Raw genomic sequence first — 16,691 nt, 5'->3', positions numbered from 1 at the left:
CACGCATATTTGTTGGTGCTGAGTCACCCTGGTTTGCACGCTATTCTTTCAAATTTAAAAGCTTCATGGCAGCATTTCATTTAGTTGAACTTTCACAGTTACTCTGACCTGCATAATAGCAAAAAGCACAAAAGTTCAGCCACTCCAACACAGAGGAGGCGGCTGACCTCCTGTGCAGGAAGCACCGAGTGTTCGTATCCTTTTGCTGTAAATTGGCCAGCTGGAAGAAGACTTTTGAGATCGGATGGACGTGTAATACAAGTTTTGTGTGCTTAAAGTTTTCATAATGTAATAAAAAACTGTAAAAGTGCAGGTTTTACTTTATTATTTCTTTTCACACTAAATGTGACTAAAAGGTTGAAATTCCAGGATATAAAAATAGATGTTACAACACGTTTTAGGCTGTGAGTTGTGGGTTATTGGCCTGAACTCATGAGTTCCTTCCTTGGAAATGTGTTTCGTAATTAAATGTAATATCAAATTAATGATGCAATATAGTGCTCCACGGGTCTGACACAGAAAAGCATAGCGAGCAAGCAGTAATAATTTACGTTGTGAAAACCCTAACCCTAAAAAGAAGATAAAATAGTGGCATTAAAACTATTCTCATTTAAAGCAAAGCAAAAAAATTAATAAGCTAAATTAAAAAGCAGCATAAGAAAATAGAGGCAACGTCAGATGGAAACATATTAGCCAAATTCCAGTCTACATGAGCTCAGCTACATTAGAAACTTCCAGATGTGTGCATGTGTCATGTCTCCCATTCCCCTGCATGCTGGGACCGTGTTATCCCCACATTGATCGTCAGCTGTGGAGGCAACATACCAGTTGAAGTGTTTTTCATGCACCTGTCTGATGGATATCTGTGTGTGTTTCCTGCAGATATCAGGATGTCCAAAGCAGGGGAGGAAAAGCCTGGAGCTGACTATCCAGGGGACAGTTCAGGTACAGCACACATACTCGTGTTCAGTCACGGTGTGGACGGTTCAGTTATCTAATCTCTTTAAACAGGCTTGAACAGGAAAGCAGCAGGCTAAAATGTTCCAGTAAATGTGCAACACACAAACACACGAGCTCACATTCTTGCTAATCGGTCATTTAAATCTCGCTCTTTGTTTCAGACTCTGACAGAAACAGCCCCGATGAGCAGGTGGGTATTTTACTTTTCTCATTAAAGATACTGAGCACGTACTCGCTGATGATGCACTTGCACTGTGCTCAACTTTTTGGGGACGTGGACTACAACAATCCTGACGCAGATGTAACTGGTTTAGGCCTCATTCCATCTTTTTGTCTCCATATTGCTGCACCATGAGAGGCGAGAGTGATTTTCAGGGCAAACTGTGTTACGATCAAATCCAAAGAAACATTTTTTATTAGCATAAATCCACTTTTTATAGATGGAGTACAGTTTTATGACATATGTCAAACTGTTCTGAGGACCCCTTCTTCACAATGGGTTACTTAACCCTGGGTGGGGGGTGTCCCTGGATGCCAAAATTATAACTTCTCTTAAAATTCTGACCAGTCTTATTAACTTGTAATAAATGGTTTAATCTGCCTCACCCATGAAAGTGGTTCGCTGGAAATCTGTTGACAGAGATTACAGGATGTCATTTCTTCTGAATGTGTCATCACACTTCGGTTCTTTGATGTGCGATGCATATTTTCATTGTTTTGCTGCAGGCTCCCTGGGTGGGGGGTGTCCCTGGATGCCAAAATTATAACTTCTCTTAAAATTCTGACCAGTCTTATTAACTTGTAATAAATGGTTTAATCTGCCTCACCCATGAAAGTGGTTCGCTGGAAATCTGTTGACAGAGATTACAGGATGTCATTTCTTCTGAATGTGTCATCACACTTCGGTTCTTTGATGTGCAATGCATATTTTCATTGTTTTGCTGCAGGCTCAGACAATGAAAACAAGCCCCTTCAGCCTCTCTCCTACACCAGTTGGCAACAAGGTGAGCCTGATCAGGCATGCTGTGTGTGTGCGTGTGTGCGTGCGTGCGTGTGTGGTCATTAAGTCACCATTTAAAACTCTTCTATACTGAAAATATTTCCTTATAACAAATAAATAGTTATAAATGCTGTAAAGTTTATTTTCAGTGCTTGTTTCTGTGTATTGAAAGTTACACAGTCTTAACAGGAGGAGCTTTGTGCATCTCTGGGATTATGTAATTTTGTATAAACACATATGTTTACACATGCATTTACACCACAATGACACACGCCCACAAAAAAAAATCTAATATGCAAATCACGCTGCCGTTTCCACACCTACCACTCCAACGAAGAAAAATCCTGCAGAGACAAGCCAGTAGGGGAAACGAATATGAACAAGGTGGCAGTGAGTGATAGACAAAAACTCCTTGATGGATGGACAGTGACGAGACACGAGCACGTAATGGTAGCTAGAGGTCAGCAGGTTTTGGAATTTTTCTGACAACATAAATACGAGGAAAACTGACCCGGATTTTTGGACAGATGACTGACAAAAGATTCAGTCTGTGATTCAGGGGTAAGAAAGGCAGACGGGGAGGCTGGAGTTCACAGTCACAGACACAAGAAGAACTAAGAGAGGATCTCTGTCCTTTCTTTTTTACCATAATCTGGTTTATGTTCCTCAGATCTTTGCAATCTGAGAGACATAATCCAAGTCAGAGTGCGTCCCAAAATACTTAAGCTTTGGTCACTTTTTAAAAACCTTTTAGTCAAATATTTTCTGTGGCCGTGTGATACCAGAGGTACACACTTGCGAAACGTTTGACAGCAAGGAGTTGTCTTCTGAGGTACGCGTGTCATTTCAAATCCACTTCGTAGGAATGAGCTGATTCACCAGCCTTGCTAATGCGGAGATGCGCGCAGATTCCGTACAATCTGAAAAAGGAATTATGTGAACCATCGGAATTTTATAATTTCTGATTTCTCACCTGGAAATCATCACAAAAATCAGATTTTTCTTAATAGATAAGCATGGTGAGTGTGCTGCCGTGTGAGGTTGTGAAATAACTTGTGCCTGTGTTTTCTCTTTTAGGGAAAGATTGAAGATGGCGCTGAGATAACACACAGCACTGCACTTCCGGCACCGCCCTCTCAGCAACAGCAACAGGCTCAACACCACCACACACAGTTGATGCTTGCTGGAAGTCAGCTAGCAGGGGTGAGAAAACACACACACAAAGAGGAAATTACATTAATCAAAATTAGGGAAACTGCTGCTGGCCAACACATAGATGGGAACAGTTCATCGTTCATAAACATGCAGCACTTCCAGCTGGTGTTGTTGTAATCTGTAACCTGTGTACTTGCAGGTTTTAGTCTCAAAGCCATCATCTAAATGAAAATTTATCATTACCTCTGATCCACACTACACAGTTTGTGTGCTTCTGGATTTTCCAAGTAGTGCATGAAATATTAGCTTAGCTAAATTCAAATGTTTAAAATCAGAAGTTGGAATTTGATCAGAAAAGAAAACATCTGCCGAGTCGCAAAAACTAGTGAACAACAAAAGCAGACAAATCTAACTTTTATATTTTTTCAAACCACTGCTTTTAGATGAGAAAGTAGCAAATAAATGGGTAAAACATGCAGGTAAATGTAGTAACTGTAACACGAATCAGCCTCAGTACTGGTTTGTGATAGATAAGAAAGTTTAAATAGAATATAAAAATGATACATAAATAAGGGAATTATCTCAAGAAAATAGGTCATCTAGGTTTTACCAATTCAGAGTTTACTAAATTGACCTGATCACATGGAAATACACATACTGGAACCCATTTGACACGCCACTATGTCTATGTTTGAGAAAATGGGCTGCTTTAGATGCCATACACTCACGTGTAGTCTCTTCAATAATAAAACTTGTCAGGATTGTTTTCCACACTCCTCGCCTGGCTCTGCCCTCTCTAGTGTTTCCATAAAAACACACATTTGTGAGCTGCTCTCTGCTTGCATTACTCCAAACGTGATGCACTGCTGAAAAACAAAGAGTGCAATCAACGATTCAGCATTAGGTAACTTCAATAAGGCCTTCCTGACAAACCAGAAGCCCTTGCACTACCTGTAGTGTTTTTGTGTTTTTGCATTTCAGCTAAATGTACTTTGAAGCTAAGTGGGTTCCTTTTCTTTGCTTGTCTTGCTCTGGCATGCTTTTACTGTCCGCTAACAGATTCACCTACACCTGTGTTCCTGGAATGATAGCTGATACTCTTTGTTCTCTCTCCAACTTTTGCCGTCCTGCATAATTTTTTTATTTCTCCAATTCCATTTCCCTCTCACTGTGCACGCTTACATCTTCTTCTCATTTCCCATCACTGTCCTCGTTCCTCTCCCTCCTCCAACTGTTGCTCTCTCCCAGCTTGCTGCGCTTCTCCCGGCCCAGCAGCAGCTGCTCCTCCAACAGGCTCAGGCTCAGCTCTTGGCGGCAGCCGTTCAGCAGTCGAACGCCGCCCATGCCGCTCACGCTGCCCACGCCGCCGCGCAGCAGCAAGCCAACCAGCAGCAGCAACAAAACCAATCGCAATCCCAACAACAGCAGCAGCAGCAAACCAAACAGGAGCAAACAGTCCAAGCTCCGCCTCCACCGCCACAGCTGGCCCTGTCGCAGCCAATCCAGCTCACAGCACAGGTACCGTCAGCTTAAAAGAGTGTTTTATTGATTTTATTGATTCTCTTAATAATAAGTCTAATTAATAAACCGACTCATCTTTACCCGACTTTATTACTGCTCTGTATTGAAATGCGTTTGTGTTGCATCGCAGGACATCCAGCAGCTGTTGCAGCTCCAGCAGCTGGTTTTAATGCCAGGTCACCCTCTCCAGTCTCCTGCCCAGTTCCTCCTGTCACAGCCAGCACCTGCACAGCAGTCACAGCAGGGTGAGGAAAACCCTGAAACCTCCTTTCTGTACAAATATTACATGGAATTCATCTGAGAATCAAAAAATTACCCCTCACTGTCTCAGTGGGATTAAAGTGGTGAAGTTGGTTAGGAAATGTGTCATATTTCCTAATAACAGCAAAGATTTCTGTGAATCAGCCGTGCTGCTTTCACCTTTCGATGAGTTCATCCACCCATGAACTCGTTAATCCAAACTTTGGCTGGAAAGTTGGCATATTTGGTTTGTAAAGTGTTTGATTTATTTTTACAGGTTTGCTCTCGACACCAAATCTGATCCAGCTACCTCAACAAAGCCCAGGGGGACTGCTGACATCACCACCTCGCCTGGGACTCCAAGCACAGGTAGTAAATCTTTGTGTGTGTGCGTGTGAGAGAGAGAGAGAGTCGAAACATGCAAATGAGCTTACAGAACATTTTGTTTTCTTTTAATTTAAATGAGAATCTTTGAACCACAGAGTTTCTGTCAGACTGACATTCACCATTATCAGGATTTATCTGCGTCAGAAGTACCTGCAGGATGCTAAACACACCTTAATGTCATTGTGCTCGAAAGCGGCACAAGTTTGCATGAAGAACTAATAGATCATCTGTGATGCAACTGTCCTGCCAGCTGAAAAATGTCAAGGAAGACTGCATTTGCATAGCATCTTCTTTTCAAAATAGATGCAATTTCTGGTCCAATGAGGTATCTGGTATCGTCACCCCTTATCCTCTATAACGTGATGCATGAATGCAACCTCACACATCCAAAGGCTGTTACAGATTTTTGATTAAGTTGTGATGAAGCCGTGTCAGACACAACAGATGTGAATGTAAATGAGCTGCGTAGCAGCAGATATCGTGCATGATGTCTCATCAATTAGCTAACACTCCCGCAGCCTGCAGGGCCAAAGCTTTGACAGGCAGTATGTAGCTTCTCTTGGTGCTAAGCCAAGCACAGACGCTGTTTCAAAATTCTAAATAATGTTTTTTTTCCTCTCTCCTTTTTAGAGTAAAAGGTCTCGTTATAGCAACCAGGGCGTGTTTTATTTTTCTGAGCATGTTTTCTAGCCGATGACCTTATTTAATTTTTTTTTCAATTCGTAGAAAATGAATGTGCATGTTTCTCAGGAAAAAGTGTGTGAGCTTTTTTTTACCAGCACATGAAGAATGTTTGAATGAATCATGCATATACTCTTTGTCTCACTTCTGCTGACATCACAGAGAGAGAAGAGCAGCGATGCTGGAAGCAGCAGCAGTGGAGGCTCTTTAGTTGCCACTGGGAGCAGCGGTGTTGGTGTTGTGACATCTGTAGGAGTTACCTCTGCATCCAGCAGCGCCATGGCTTCTTCCTTAGCCTCCGGCTTGAGTTCTGGAGGTCATGGGGGTCATGGGGGTCACATGGGAGAAGAACCCAGCGATCTAGAGGAGCTGGAGCAGTTTGCTCGCACCTTCAAGCAGCGCCGCATAAAGCTGGGATTCACCCAGGTAAGAAGAAGGAAGGCATGTTTGCATGATAAAGTCTGCATGTATTTGCACAGTGACACAAATTTTCTGTCTCCATCAGGGCGATGTTGGTGTGGCTATGGGAAAACTGTACGGCAACGATTTCAGCCAGACCACCATCTCCCGCTTTGAAGCTCTCAACCTGAGCTTTAAGAACATGTGCAAGCTGAAGCCTCTCCTCGAGAAGTGGCTGAGTGACGCAGGTACTAAGAAATATTTTGTTGCTGGTGTACAATCAGCACACTCATCTTTGTTTGCTGGAACATGTGAGAGTCAGAGATATTTTAAAAATAACTTTAATTTGAAAATAAGCTCAGGATGTTTCATTTTGATGGAAATAGCCTTAAATCAAGACTTCTTTAAAAATGTTACCTATAGTTTTCCATCAGTGATAAAGTGTTAAAATATAGTGTTTCACATATTTTAAGGATTTTAATTTAATTTGACATTCTGATCATTCTTTACGTCACCAAAAACACTTCCCTCATTTATGCCTTCTTTCTCTGTTTCTGTCACAGAAACAATGGCGGTAGACAGCATGCTGCCCAGCCCTTCTTCTATCTCCTCCCCCATGTTGGGCATCGAGGGTCTACCTGGCCGGCGCAGGAAGAAACGCACCAGCATCGAGACCAATGTGCGCATAATGCTAGAGCGCAACTTCAGCACGGTAGGAGATTAAGTTATTAGCAAAATTGAGCCTGAATTTCTAATGGGTATGATTTTTACACCTGAATATAAAATAATGCAGGTTTCCACTTTTGTTTTTATAGAAATAAGATAGAATTGAATCAATTTTCTTTATAACACCTTTCATGGAATTTCCTGTGCTGTTATTAGACAATAAGATTCATGAATGTGGCCGTTTTTAACCCTAAATACTCTTAATTCTTGCTTTACAAAGATTTTAAAATGCAGCAAGTAGGAAAATATTTAAATATAGCCCAATATATGGCGACCACTTTGTAGGGATACGTTATAAATTTGGAGCTTGATGTTAAAAGACCTTTTAAAGAGTCTTTTAAAGAGCTAAGGAGCCTCTATATTTAATAAGAAGAAAAAACATTTTCTTTGAATTAAACACTTGCAGTTTCATTAAAAAGCAGAAACATGAACTTGCTAAACACCCGCCCAGCACAGAACACAAAAAGTACAATGACAAAGGCCGTCATATCAGAGCTGTAGATCTTGTACAAACCTGCAGCAGATTCTTGGAAACTGCCGTAGATCGACTGCACACCGTAGATCAGAGCTACATCCAGCCCATTTTGATCTTATGTGGGCCAGACCAGTGGAACTGCCCTTTCTGCCAGTTTAGTCTAACTACACATTTAGTCCCTAAGAAATTGCTATTTCAACAGAAATCAGTGCAACTCTTCAAGTTAGGCTTAGGGAAAGCTGCAAAAGTTATGAACTTATGAAAATAAATTAAAAGTCTAAAACCTCTGTTCTACTTTACATTTTCCAAAGTCATATGGTGGGCCTAATTGAAGGATTTGCTGGGCAAATCCTGGTCCCTGGGCCTTATGTTTGACACCTCCTGCCTTAGATTAGCACACCATAAATAGTTAATACAAACATATTGTTATATTAATGCAGTGGCTTTAAAAAAAAAACTCTTCTACATGTGATAAACCAGCATCCTATTTTGGATAGCCTCCCTTTATTAATTAGCCTTCTTCTGACTGCATGCAGTGTTTTCAGTACTTCCTCATCGCTTTGATCTCTTCCTCCTCAGAACCAGAAGCCTACCTCTGAGGAGATCCTGCTGATGGCGGAGCAGCTCAACATGGAAAAGGAGGTGATTCGCGTTTGGTTCTGCAACCGCCGGCAGAAAGAGAAACGCATCAACCCCTCTAGCAGCACCACCCCTCCACTGCCCAGCCAGACCTCGCCTGTTGTGACGCACAAAGCCCCCTGCTACAGCCCGCACATGGTACAGTCCGCCCTCTATGCGGGAACAGATGTTTCGCAGTAGGATGGAAGAACTTCCTAATTTCTCTTTTCCTGTATCTGCAGATATCGAGTCAGGGTCTGTCCCAGGTCACCACCAGCCTCAGCACAACAGGTGAGCTGTAATAACTGTTTGTGCCTGCGTAGACGCTCGTCAATAAATTATTAAAGGTTAGAGCGCTGCTTCTCAATTATGTTTTTGAACCCAAAGGTCGGTCTGGTCCTGACATTATTTAACAGTTGATATTTCAGTATTGTTGAGTGTTTCGCTGATTTGATGAAACATGGAAGAATCATCACTGAGACAAAAAAAATCATTAAGACTGGAAACAGAAACAGGGATGTTTTGTTGACAGCAGCACAGAAGCGCTGGTCTTATGTTGAGTTGTTTACCTCCGTGAGTCATGATTCGTCCGTGAGCTGTCCAGGCTTCACAGATATGACAGATGACCTGACAGGTAGCAAACACAGCTGGAAATTTATTGGCCCGTTGAGTCGAGGCTAGTACCGGCCAACCAGAAAGTGAAGTTGAATGGTGAGAAGAAGACCTTTGAATAGTTCAGGACCCTGGCTGTTGATGAAGAACTGTGTCACCAAAGTGTTTATTTAGTAATAACACTGTAATTCTTCTGTGCACTGCTGTGCGACATCCGTATCACTCTTCTTCTCTCCCTCTCAGGCACCAGTTCGTCACCTTCAGCGTCCTGCCCCATGACTCCGGTCAGCTCAGTTGCCATTTCTTCTTCTGTGACTCCGCCTCCTCATAGCACAGCCAGCCCAGCTCCTCCCAGCCTCGGGACCTCTGGGCTCAACGCTGGGTGAGTGTCAATAACAATTTGAGAAATTTAATTACTAATTGGTTTTTCCTCCTGTTTACTATCACATTATTATCTCCAAATTCTGGTCCCTTGTAATCCTATTAAATAAATTTCAGTGTAATATTACTCAGCTAGAACCATTTTTGATACATGATATTATTTTGGTATTGTTGCAGGAATTAGTCGGATCCCTAGATGGAAGAAAAGCTAGCTCTTCTTCATTTGCTCTCCTGGAGTGAATGAAAGCATGAATATAAAATTGATGCAAAACTTTTTGAAGGTTTCTTATTGTTGGTTAGTTTTAAACAAAACCTCTGAACTCTGCAAAAACTACCTTTTCAAATTGACTTGACCATGATCTCTAACCTGACATCACGTCATACATAAGTGAGCAGATGTTTCTTGAGCATTTATGATGCAAGCTTTGCTCAAAATCCCATGTGGCTGTGTTTCAAAAAAGTCAAATACTAAACCAAAGCCTCCAAGCTCTCCATGTGCACCTCTGGACCTCCTTCACCGTCAGTGCTGCTTTCAGATTCCTATAGAAGTTCCAGTCTACTTCAGTAATTTCTCTAGTGACCTCAAAATTGTCCAAATTGGACAAACTGGAAGTATTTTAAACAGCAGCTTTGAATGGAAGATGTCCCGACCCAAAAGAGCATAAAAAGAGTGGTTGGTGACCTGAACTACATCACATGAAAGTGCAGGATTTTTAATGCCATATGGGTGCATGTTTCACTCTCCACCCACCCTGCTGACTGTATTTGGCTCCCTGTGATTTAGTTCTCGTCCCCCAAGTGAAATTAAAGTCAAAATTTTGACAGTTTGGAGCAGGATCTAGCATCTCCCTGCATCTCAGAAGCATAGCCACAAATGCATCAGAGCTCTTTCTTTCCAAGCTGCCTCGACTACCGTGATGTGGATGACTGAGAACCTACACAGACAAATGCTCTCTTGATGTTATTTAACCTGAAAAATGTTTCTGTACATCAATGAATGTCTGGATGTGTGTGTGAATTTGCTGTCCATCCACATTTCAGGAACACAATGATGGGAGTAAGCACAGGGATGAACCAGGCCCTCATTGGCAACAATCCCCTGGCTACCATGCAAGGTTTGTGTCACTGAGTGCATGAGTGTGTGTTGTTAGACTGTCCCCTCTGGCCCAGCGAGTCTTCATGAGTCTCCATTTCTAAAGACCAGTTCCCATTTCATCCTCCATCCATTCTGCCCAAAATGAATTTCCTTGCAAAGCCTCAGTATGACAGTAGCCAAGAGCAAGCCCGGCGCGCACTACTCCTCCTTTCTCAAACTTTTTGAATCGCTCAGTATGGTGAAAGATTCAATTTGATTCTCATACAATAGCCCACTATTATCACAAAGTGACAAGAGCCCCTTATGGCAAAGCTTAGGAGGCCAAGTCAGCTTACAGTAAACAGTTGAACAGGCACAATCCCCACCCTCTCAATATCAAAGCCTGTTGGCTAAATAACTAGTTTCACTCAAAATTCTCCTCTTTGAAAGAGACGATCTGCTGCCAAATCAATTAAGCATCACAAATAAGCTCAGCTTTGAATCCGTCACGTGCTCCATCTCCCTATAGCGCCGATTCAGGCCTTCCCTTTTTTCTCGCGCTCTGTTCAGCGTCATTCAGAGTCGGCGTCCTCCGGGCCATGTGCTGATGAGAAGGATACAGTCTGTTATGGAAACTGCAGCTCTGGCACTGTTGGCTCTGATAGAGTTTTAGGCTGAAGGAAAGAAGAGAGAAGAGCCTGAGTTTTAAAAAAAAAAGAAAAGAAAGAAAAAAGGATGGGATGAAATGAAGTGTTGACACGAAAGGATTTCAGTTTGCTTCCCTTTGGGGCCACACATGCTGTAAATGTTTACTCTCATGTAATGGATAAAAGTGTGTATTATTACACTGGAATTCAAACGCTGGCAGGTGTATCACTGTGTTACGGCAGGGTTCGGACAGATTGACAGGTTATCCTGACAAGCTTGCAGCAGTAACCTCGCAGAAAAGACGGCTACTGTAACAGTACTGGGATTTTATCTCATTGAAAAGTAATAAAAAGCTATGAAATATAGTGCTGTGGAAAAGCATTAACCCTCCTAACAGACAGTAACAAAGTACAACTACTTTGTTACTTTGTACTTACGTAGAATTTTCAGGTATCTGTACTTGGCAACTTTTTACTTTTACTCCCTACATTTTTAAACAAATATCTGTACTTTTTACTTACATTTTCAAAACGGGCTCGTTGCTTTTGGTTTAAGGAATTTGAGGAGAGTTATTATTTCACATCACTGCATGAAATCATGTGTGCCTTCAGACATCAAACTGATATCAGCCTAAAACGTAACACACGAGAGGCAGTCCTGGCTATTTTTCAACACTAGTATCTGTACTTCTACTTAAGTACAGAATGTCTGCGCTATTACTGATTTCCTTTCTTCTTCTTTTTTGACTTGTTAATGTTACATGTTTCAGATTATCAAACAGATTTTCAATATTAGACAAAGATAACCTGAGTAAATGGAAAATTAAGGGAAATACATTATTAAGGTAAAAACAAAGCTATCCGAACCTACCTGACTCTGTGGAGGGGAAATTAATTGCTCCCCTTCATTCAGTCGTGAACTTGCGGTAATTTACGTGCATTTTTTTGGAAGGCTGAGTTAAGTTTCACTGGCCACACCCTGACCTGATCACTGCCAGCCTGGTTGAATCAATAAATCTTTAAAATAGAACCTGTCTGACAAAGCGAAGTAGGCCAAAAGATTTCAAAAAGCAACACATCATGCCACGATGTGAAGAAACATCTGAAAAACAAACTCATTAAAGTTTATCACTCTGGAAAGAGTTTCAAAACCATTTCTAAAGGCTGTGCGACTCCAACGAACCACAGTGAGTGCCATTATTCAAAAATTAATATGAGAAAACTTACAACAGTCGTTAAATGTTCCAGAGAGTACAACATCACTTCAAGAACGCATCAACGACTCATTCAGGAGGTCACAAAAAACCCAGAACAACATCTATAGAGCTGCATGCCTCAGTAGGCTTAGATAAGGTCAGAGTTCATGATTCAATAATAAGGAAGAGACTGGGAAAAATAGAGCAAACCGCTGCTGATCCAAAAGAACACAGAACGTCGTCTCACGTTTACCAAAAAACATCTTGGATGATCCACGATACTTTTGGGAAAATATTCTGTGGACTGACGAGAAAAAAGTTGAACTTTTTGTAGGTTTGAGTCCCGTTACAGCGTAAAACTAACTGCATTTCATAAAGAGATCATACCAATAGTCAAACGTGGAGGTGGCAGCGTGATGGTGTTGGACTACTTTGCTGCTTCAGGGCGACTTGCTGTAACTGATGAAAGCAGGAATTCTGCTCTTTACCAGAAAATCTTGAAGAAGCTCGGTTTAAGAACCGAAGCACGCCAACAAGTCCATCTGAGTGGCTCAAAAAGAATGCGATTTTGGACCTCAAAGGCATTTTTATATTTTCTTGGCTTATGTTTGTCAAATATCAACATTTATTTGATGATCTCAGACATAATAAATCACAAAGGGGGGAAATATTTTTCAGAGCACTGTATTTAACATAAACCTTTTGAGCCTGTTCATTTTTTTTCTATTAAAAGTCTGCAAACTACTGCTTTTGCAGATTGTAACAGACGCGGGTTTGACAGGGTGAGGCAGAAAAGGTTCATTCTCACATCCACTGTGTGTGAATATCACAATCAGATTTCATCCTTTGCTGTCGATCATTGTCTCTGTGCATTTTAAGGTTGAGTGTCATCATGAAGAGTCTTGGCTTTAGCGCAGGGGTGTCAAACACGTTCTGAGCGATCACTGATGATCTACAAACAACCTCCGATGTTTTAAAGCACTATTCTCTCCACGTTTCCTCACTAAAGACTAAATGATTTAACCATCTTATGTGGATTTTATACTTTCCACATTAGTGGGTATACAAAGGTCCACTTCAGTCTGAGTAATCTAAATGTCATCATCAAAGGATAAATGTGCATCTGCTAATTTTTTGGGACCATGTGGACTCTTCTCTGAGGCACTAAACCACAAATCACCAACTACCCATGTGTCCTTCAGATGAACTTAGAGCAACTAAGTATGCCCAACTTGCCGTGCTTTGATGTGATGTTGTGTGAGTAGTTTCTTTGTTAGCAGGAGGGCTGTAAAACCTACAGTGATTCACACAAAATACAGTGAGCCATCTTTTTATGCTTGTGGAACTAGTCCATTGGGCCACACTGGGCTCAGTTGGTGGGTTGTTTCTGACCCGTGGGCCATATGTTTGACACTCCTGCTTTAGCCTTATATTTTTTATCTGTTATTATGATTTAAGTGGGAAAATCTTTCACATTTATTCAGGCTTTCTTTAATCATCTTCACTTTCAGCAACCTATTTTTAAATGTTTGTCTGTAACTAATGTCTCTGATCTGTCAACTGACTTCTTTTTAATTCTCTCTTTGTTTATTTCCATTCTCCATCATTATTTCACCCTGGAAACTGTCTCTCTTTTTTCCTCTCCTCTCCCTTCTTCGTCTTCACTGCCATCACATCTGCATTTATTCCCCTGTCCTCTGTTCTTCTTCTTTTGTTCTTCTGATCGCTTTGCAACTTTGTTCTGAAACCTTTGTTTTCCTTTTCTGTCAATTTTGACTTTTTCATTCACTTTTTTTTTTTTTGCAACATTTTTTAATCTTCCCCTCACCCTCATTTCTTGAGCCTAATCCTGTCTCTTTTTCATCTCCTGTCTTTTTCTTCATCCTCCTGTCCTCTTTTCTCCTCTATCCACCTTCTCCTTCCCCTCTTCCATGCTTTGCAGCTCTGGCAGCCAGCGGTGGGCAGCTACCCATTTCCAGCCTTGAAGGTGGAGCAGGTCACATGCTTCTTGGTGGACCTGGGGGTGCCTCTGTCCCCTCTTCCCTCCGCCCTTCTCTCTTCCTCAACCGACCCACTCTCCTCCCCATGGTGACCGGCTCTATGGCAACAACATCCACAACTGTCATGGGACTGGTCAGCAGCAGTGGTGGCGTGTGCGGCCCAAGGCCCTGCTTTTCCCAGTCTCCTTCCGCTGGCACCAGCAACCTCATGAGCCCAACTTCGTGCCCAGAAGAGTCTGCGTCTCCTTGTTCAAGTCCCGCCTCTTTCTGTTCATTCAGCGAAGCCTCACCCCCACCACTGGGAGGGACCATGGCCGACTGATCCCCGACTGACAGCCAAAGTATCCTATTAGAGGAGGACGAGGAGGAGAAGGAGGACGATTAAAGGAGCTTTAAAAATCTAAATTTACAACCTCGCCTTTGAACCAAAGCCATCTCTCTGTCCAATCCATCTCTGGTTTTGTCTGTCTCTCTCTTTTCGTATCTCCCTGCTGACGTCTTTTGAAGCCAAAAATATACACAGATGGATGCGGGGAGGAAGCAAAGAGAGAGGTAGGATGGAAAGGATAGAGAGAACTGCAGAACGAAGGAGGGGAATTCGAAACCAAATATTGATCTACAGCTGGAGAGGTGGCACTGAGGTGTGTTTTTGCTTGGCATCGAGAAGTGAACACCACGCTTTTTAACAGCTGGAGAAAAAAAACTCAGTGAGGGCAGGGATGAAAACTGAAACTGTGTGTGGAAAAAAAAAAGGGAGGCAAAGAAAAGACTTGTTTAACAAGCCCGGAAGGTCGTGTGGTTGCAACCAAATTTAAAAAAAAAAAAAAAAAAAAAGCAAGAAAGGAAATATGCTAGAAGAGAAACACACAAAGATGTAACCAAAATCTCTGAATACCAAAAACTGAAAACCAAAAAAAGACAAAAAAACAACAACAAACGGAGCGAAAAGCTTTAGTTCAAAAAGACTTTCTGATCTGTCCAGGATCAGTTTACTACTTCATTCTACGTCAAACATTTCCCATTTCACTCAGGATTTCTGTTTTTCCTTTTTTTTTCCATCTTCAGCTGAAGATTTACAAAACATCTATTTTTCTATTATTTTGTATTCATCGCTCTTTTTTTATCTAACTCAAACAGTTTCACCCTTTACAGTTGAACCCACATGCAGGATGTCTACCTACCTCTCTCTTTACAGCTTTACAGTGGTCAACCTACCTTACATTTTAACAGACTGTTTCAATGAGCCTGGAGCAGCAGATGGGTGGGGTTTATTACGATAATAATTACTTTAGTTTCCAGTAAGAAGCCAATCTGTATTCGCTGTAGTACAAAAATAACTTTCTGGTATTCATTAAAGCCTTCTTCGTAGCAAAAGCCACCCTTCTGGCAAAAGTTGGAAACTCCACTGAAGTTAAAGGAAAATACTGGTCAAAATTTTAAGGGTTATTTAGCTGTTAAATGTCAATTTGTTAGATCCACAGTTAGATTTGGGGGATTATTTGTATCTCAGATTACCCTCAGAGACAGATTTTAATGGGTTACTGCCATCATCATTATCATCATCATCGTTATTATCTTTAATTTTTGTTCAAACCAAAGTATACCCTGAATAGGATTCATGCTGCCTGCGGAGTGGATATACACAAGGCAGATGTGTGGTTTATTTATTTTTATATTATTTATTATTTGCTGTCTTTAATTTAATGTTACCCTTTATACACACTCACCATCATCATCACCATCACGTCACCTTTCAGACTGCTCATCTACCACCAGTCACTCACTCTTGGATACCAAAGCATCGCCTCTGGCAGCGTTGTCTCTGGATTCGCCCGGGAGACGAGTGTCCAGACAAAACCTCAGCAGTGTCAAAGGGAAAACACACACACACATATACACAAACACACATATTACAGTACACTACAAGCATAAGAAAGACCAAACCAAAAAAAAAAGAACAAAAGAAAGAGGTGAAGCACCGGCATTCCCCTTACTGCCCCCAAACCCCTGCCCTCCAACCCTCCCTCCCATCCGCCCCTCTCCTTTGTCTCCAAAGATCAGATCAAAGGGCCAAAAGAAACAAGGAGGAGAAGAGAAAGAGGAGAAGCGGAGGAGCCAAAGGTATGAGGAGCTGCAGGGGGAAAGTGAGGAGGAGAAGAAGAAGAGGAGGAGATGGAGAAGTAGGAGGAAGAGGAGCAGGAGGAGATACGCTTGAAGCAGCGGACCAAAAAACCAAAAAGTAACCCAAAACCAAAAGCTACTGCTACTACTGCTACTAGTTATGTGTGAGTGACTGAAGCGTAACGAAACCAAATACAAACAAAGAGGGGGAGGACGGGGGAGAGAAGGGGTGAGTAAGGCCCTGTCTGTCTGTTCGTCTTTAACTGTGATTGCCGTTCTTGTATATCAGACAGAAATCGTTCCCTGCCTCCCTCTGCCGGCCACCTCGCTTTGTTCTCACTTTCTTTTTCCTGGATGGATAAAATATGGATTAACCTCAACAAACTGACTTTGAGAATATATATATTTTTGTTTCTGCTTTCCATAGTGTGTCTGTTACCGATGTATGGATTCGTCTCATTGCTTTCTTCTTATTATGCGGTGGGTAAGGAGGGAGG

General features: G+C 41.8%; 1 protein-coding gene across 12 annotated transcripts in view; it reads left to right on the top strand.

Annotated features, from left to right (window-relative positions):
* Positions 1-14,920, top strand: part of pou2f2a (POU class 2 homeobox 2a) — an 81,516-nt gene extending 66,596 nt beyond the window's left edge. For 10 of the 12 annotated variants that reach the window (XM_082521322.1, XM_082521319.1, XM_082521318.1 and 7 more), the window contains 15 exons: positions 883-945; positions 1,122-1,150; positions 1,908-1,964; positions 3,038-3,163; positions 4,364-4,633; positions 4,767-4,881; positions 5,154-5,245; positions 6,107-6,370; positions 6,450-6,591; positions 6,907-7,055; positions 8,124-8,321; positions 8,405-8,453; positions 9,018-9,156; positions 10,197-10,270; positions 14,016-14,920. In XM_082521322.1, the coding sequence (XP_082377448.1) occupies positions 891-945; positions 1,122-1,150; positions 1,908-1,964; positions 3,038-3,163; positions 4,364-4,633; positions 4,767-4,881; positions 5,154-5,245; positions 6,107-6,370; positions 6,450-6,591; positions 6,907-7,055; positions 8,124-8,321; positions 8,405-8,453; positions 9,018-9,156; positions 10,197-10,270; positions 14,016-14,395 (2,139 nt within the window). In that variant the 5' untranslated portion in view covers positions 883-890 and the 3' untranslated portion in view covers positions 14,396-14,920. The other 2 variants (XM_082521317.1, XM_082521316.1) reach the window with 2 other exon arrangements.
* The last annotated feature ends 1,771 nt before the right edge of the window (positions 14,921-16,691 follow it).

Source organism: Aulonocara stuartgranti (genome assembly GCF_965226115.1).
Source record: "Aulonocara stuartgranti genome assembly, chromosome: 22".
Taxonomy (NCBI): domain Eukaryota; kingdom Metazoa; phylum Chordata; class Actinopteri; order Cichliformes; family Cichlidae; genus Aulonocara; species Aulonocara stuartgranti.
Note: the sequence above shows the minus strand (reverse complement) of the source record. Positions and strands in the feature narration are given on the sequence as shown.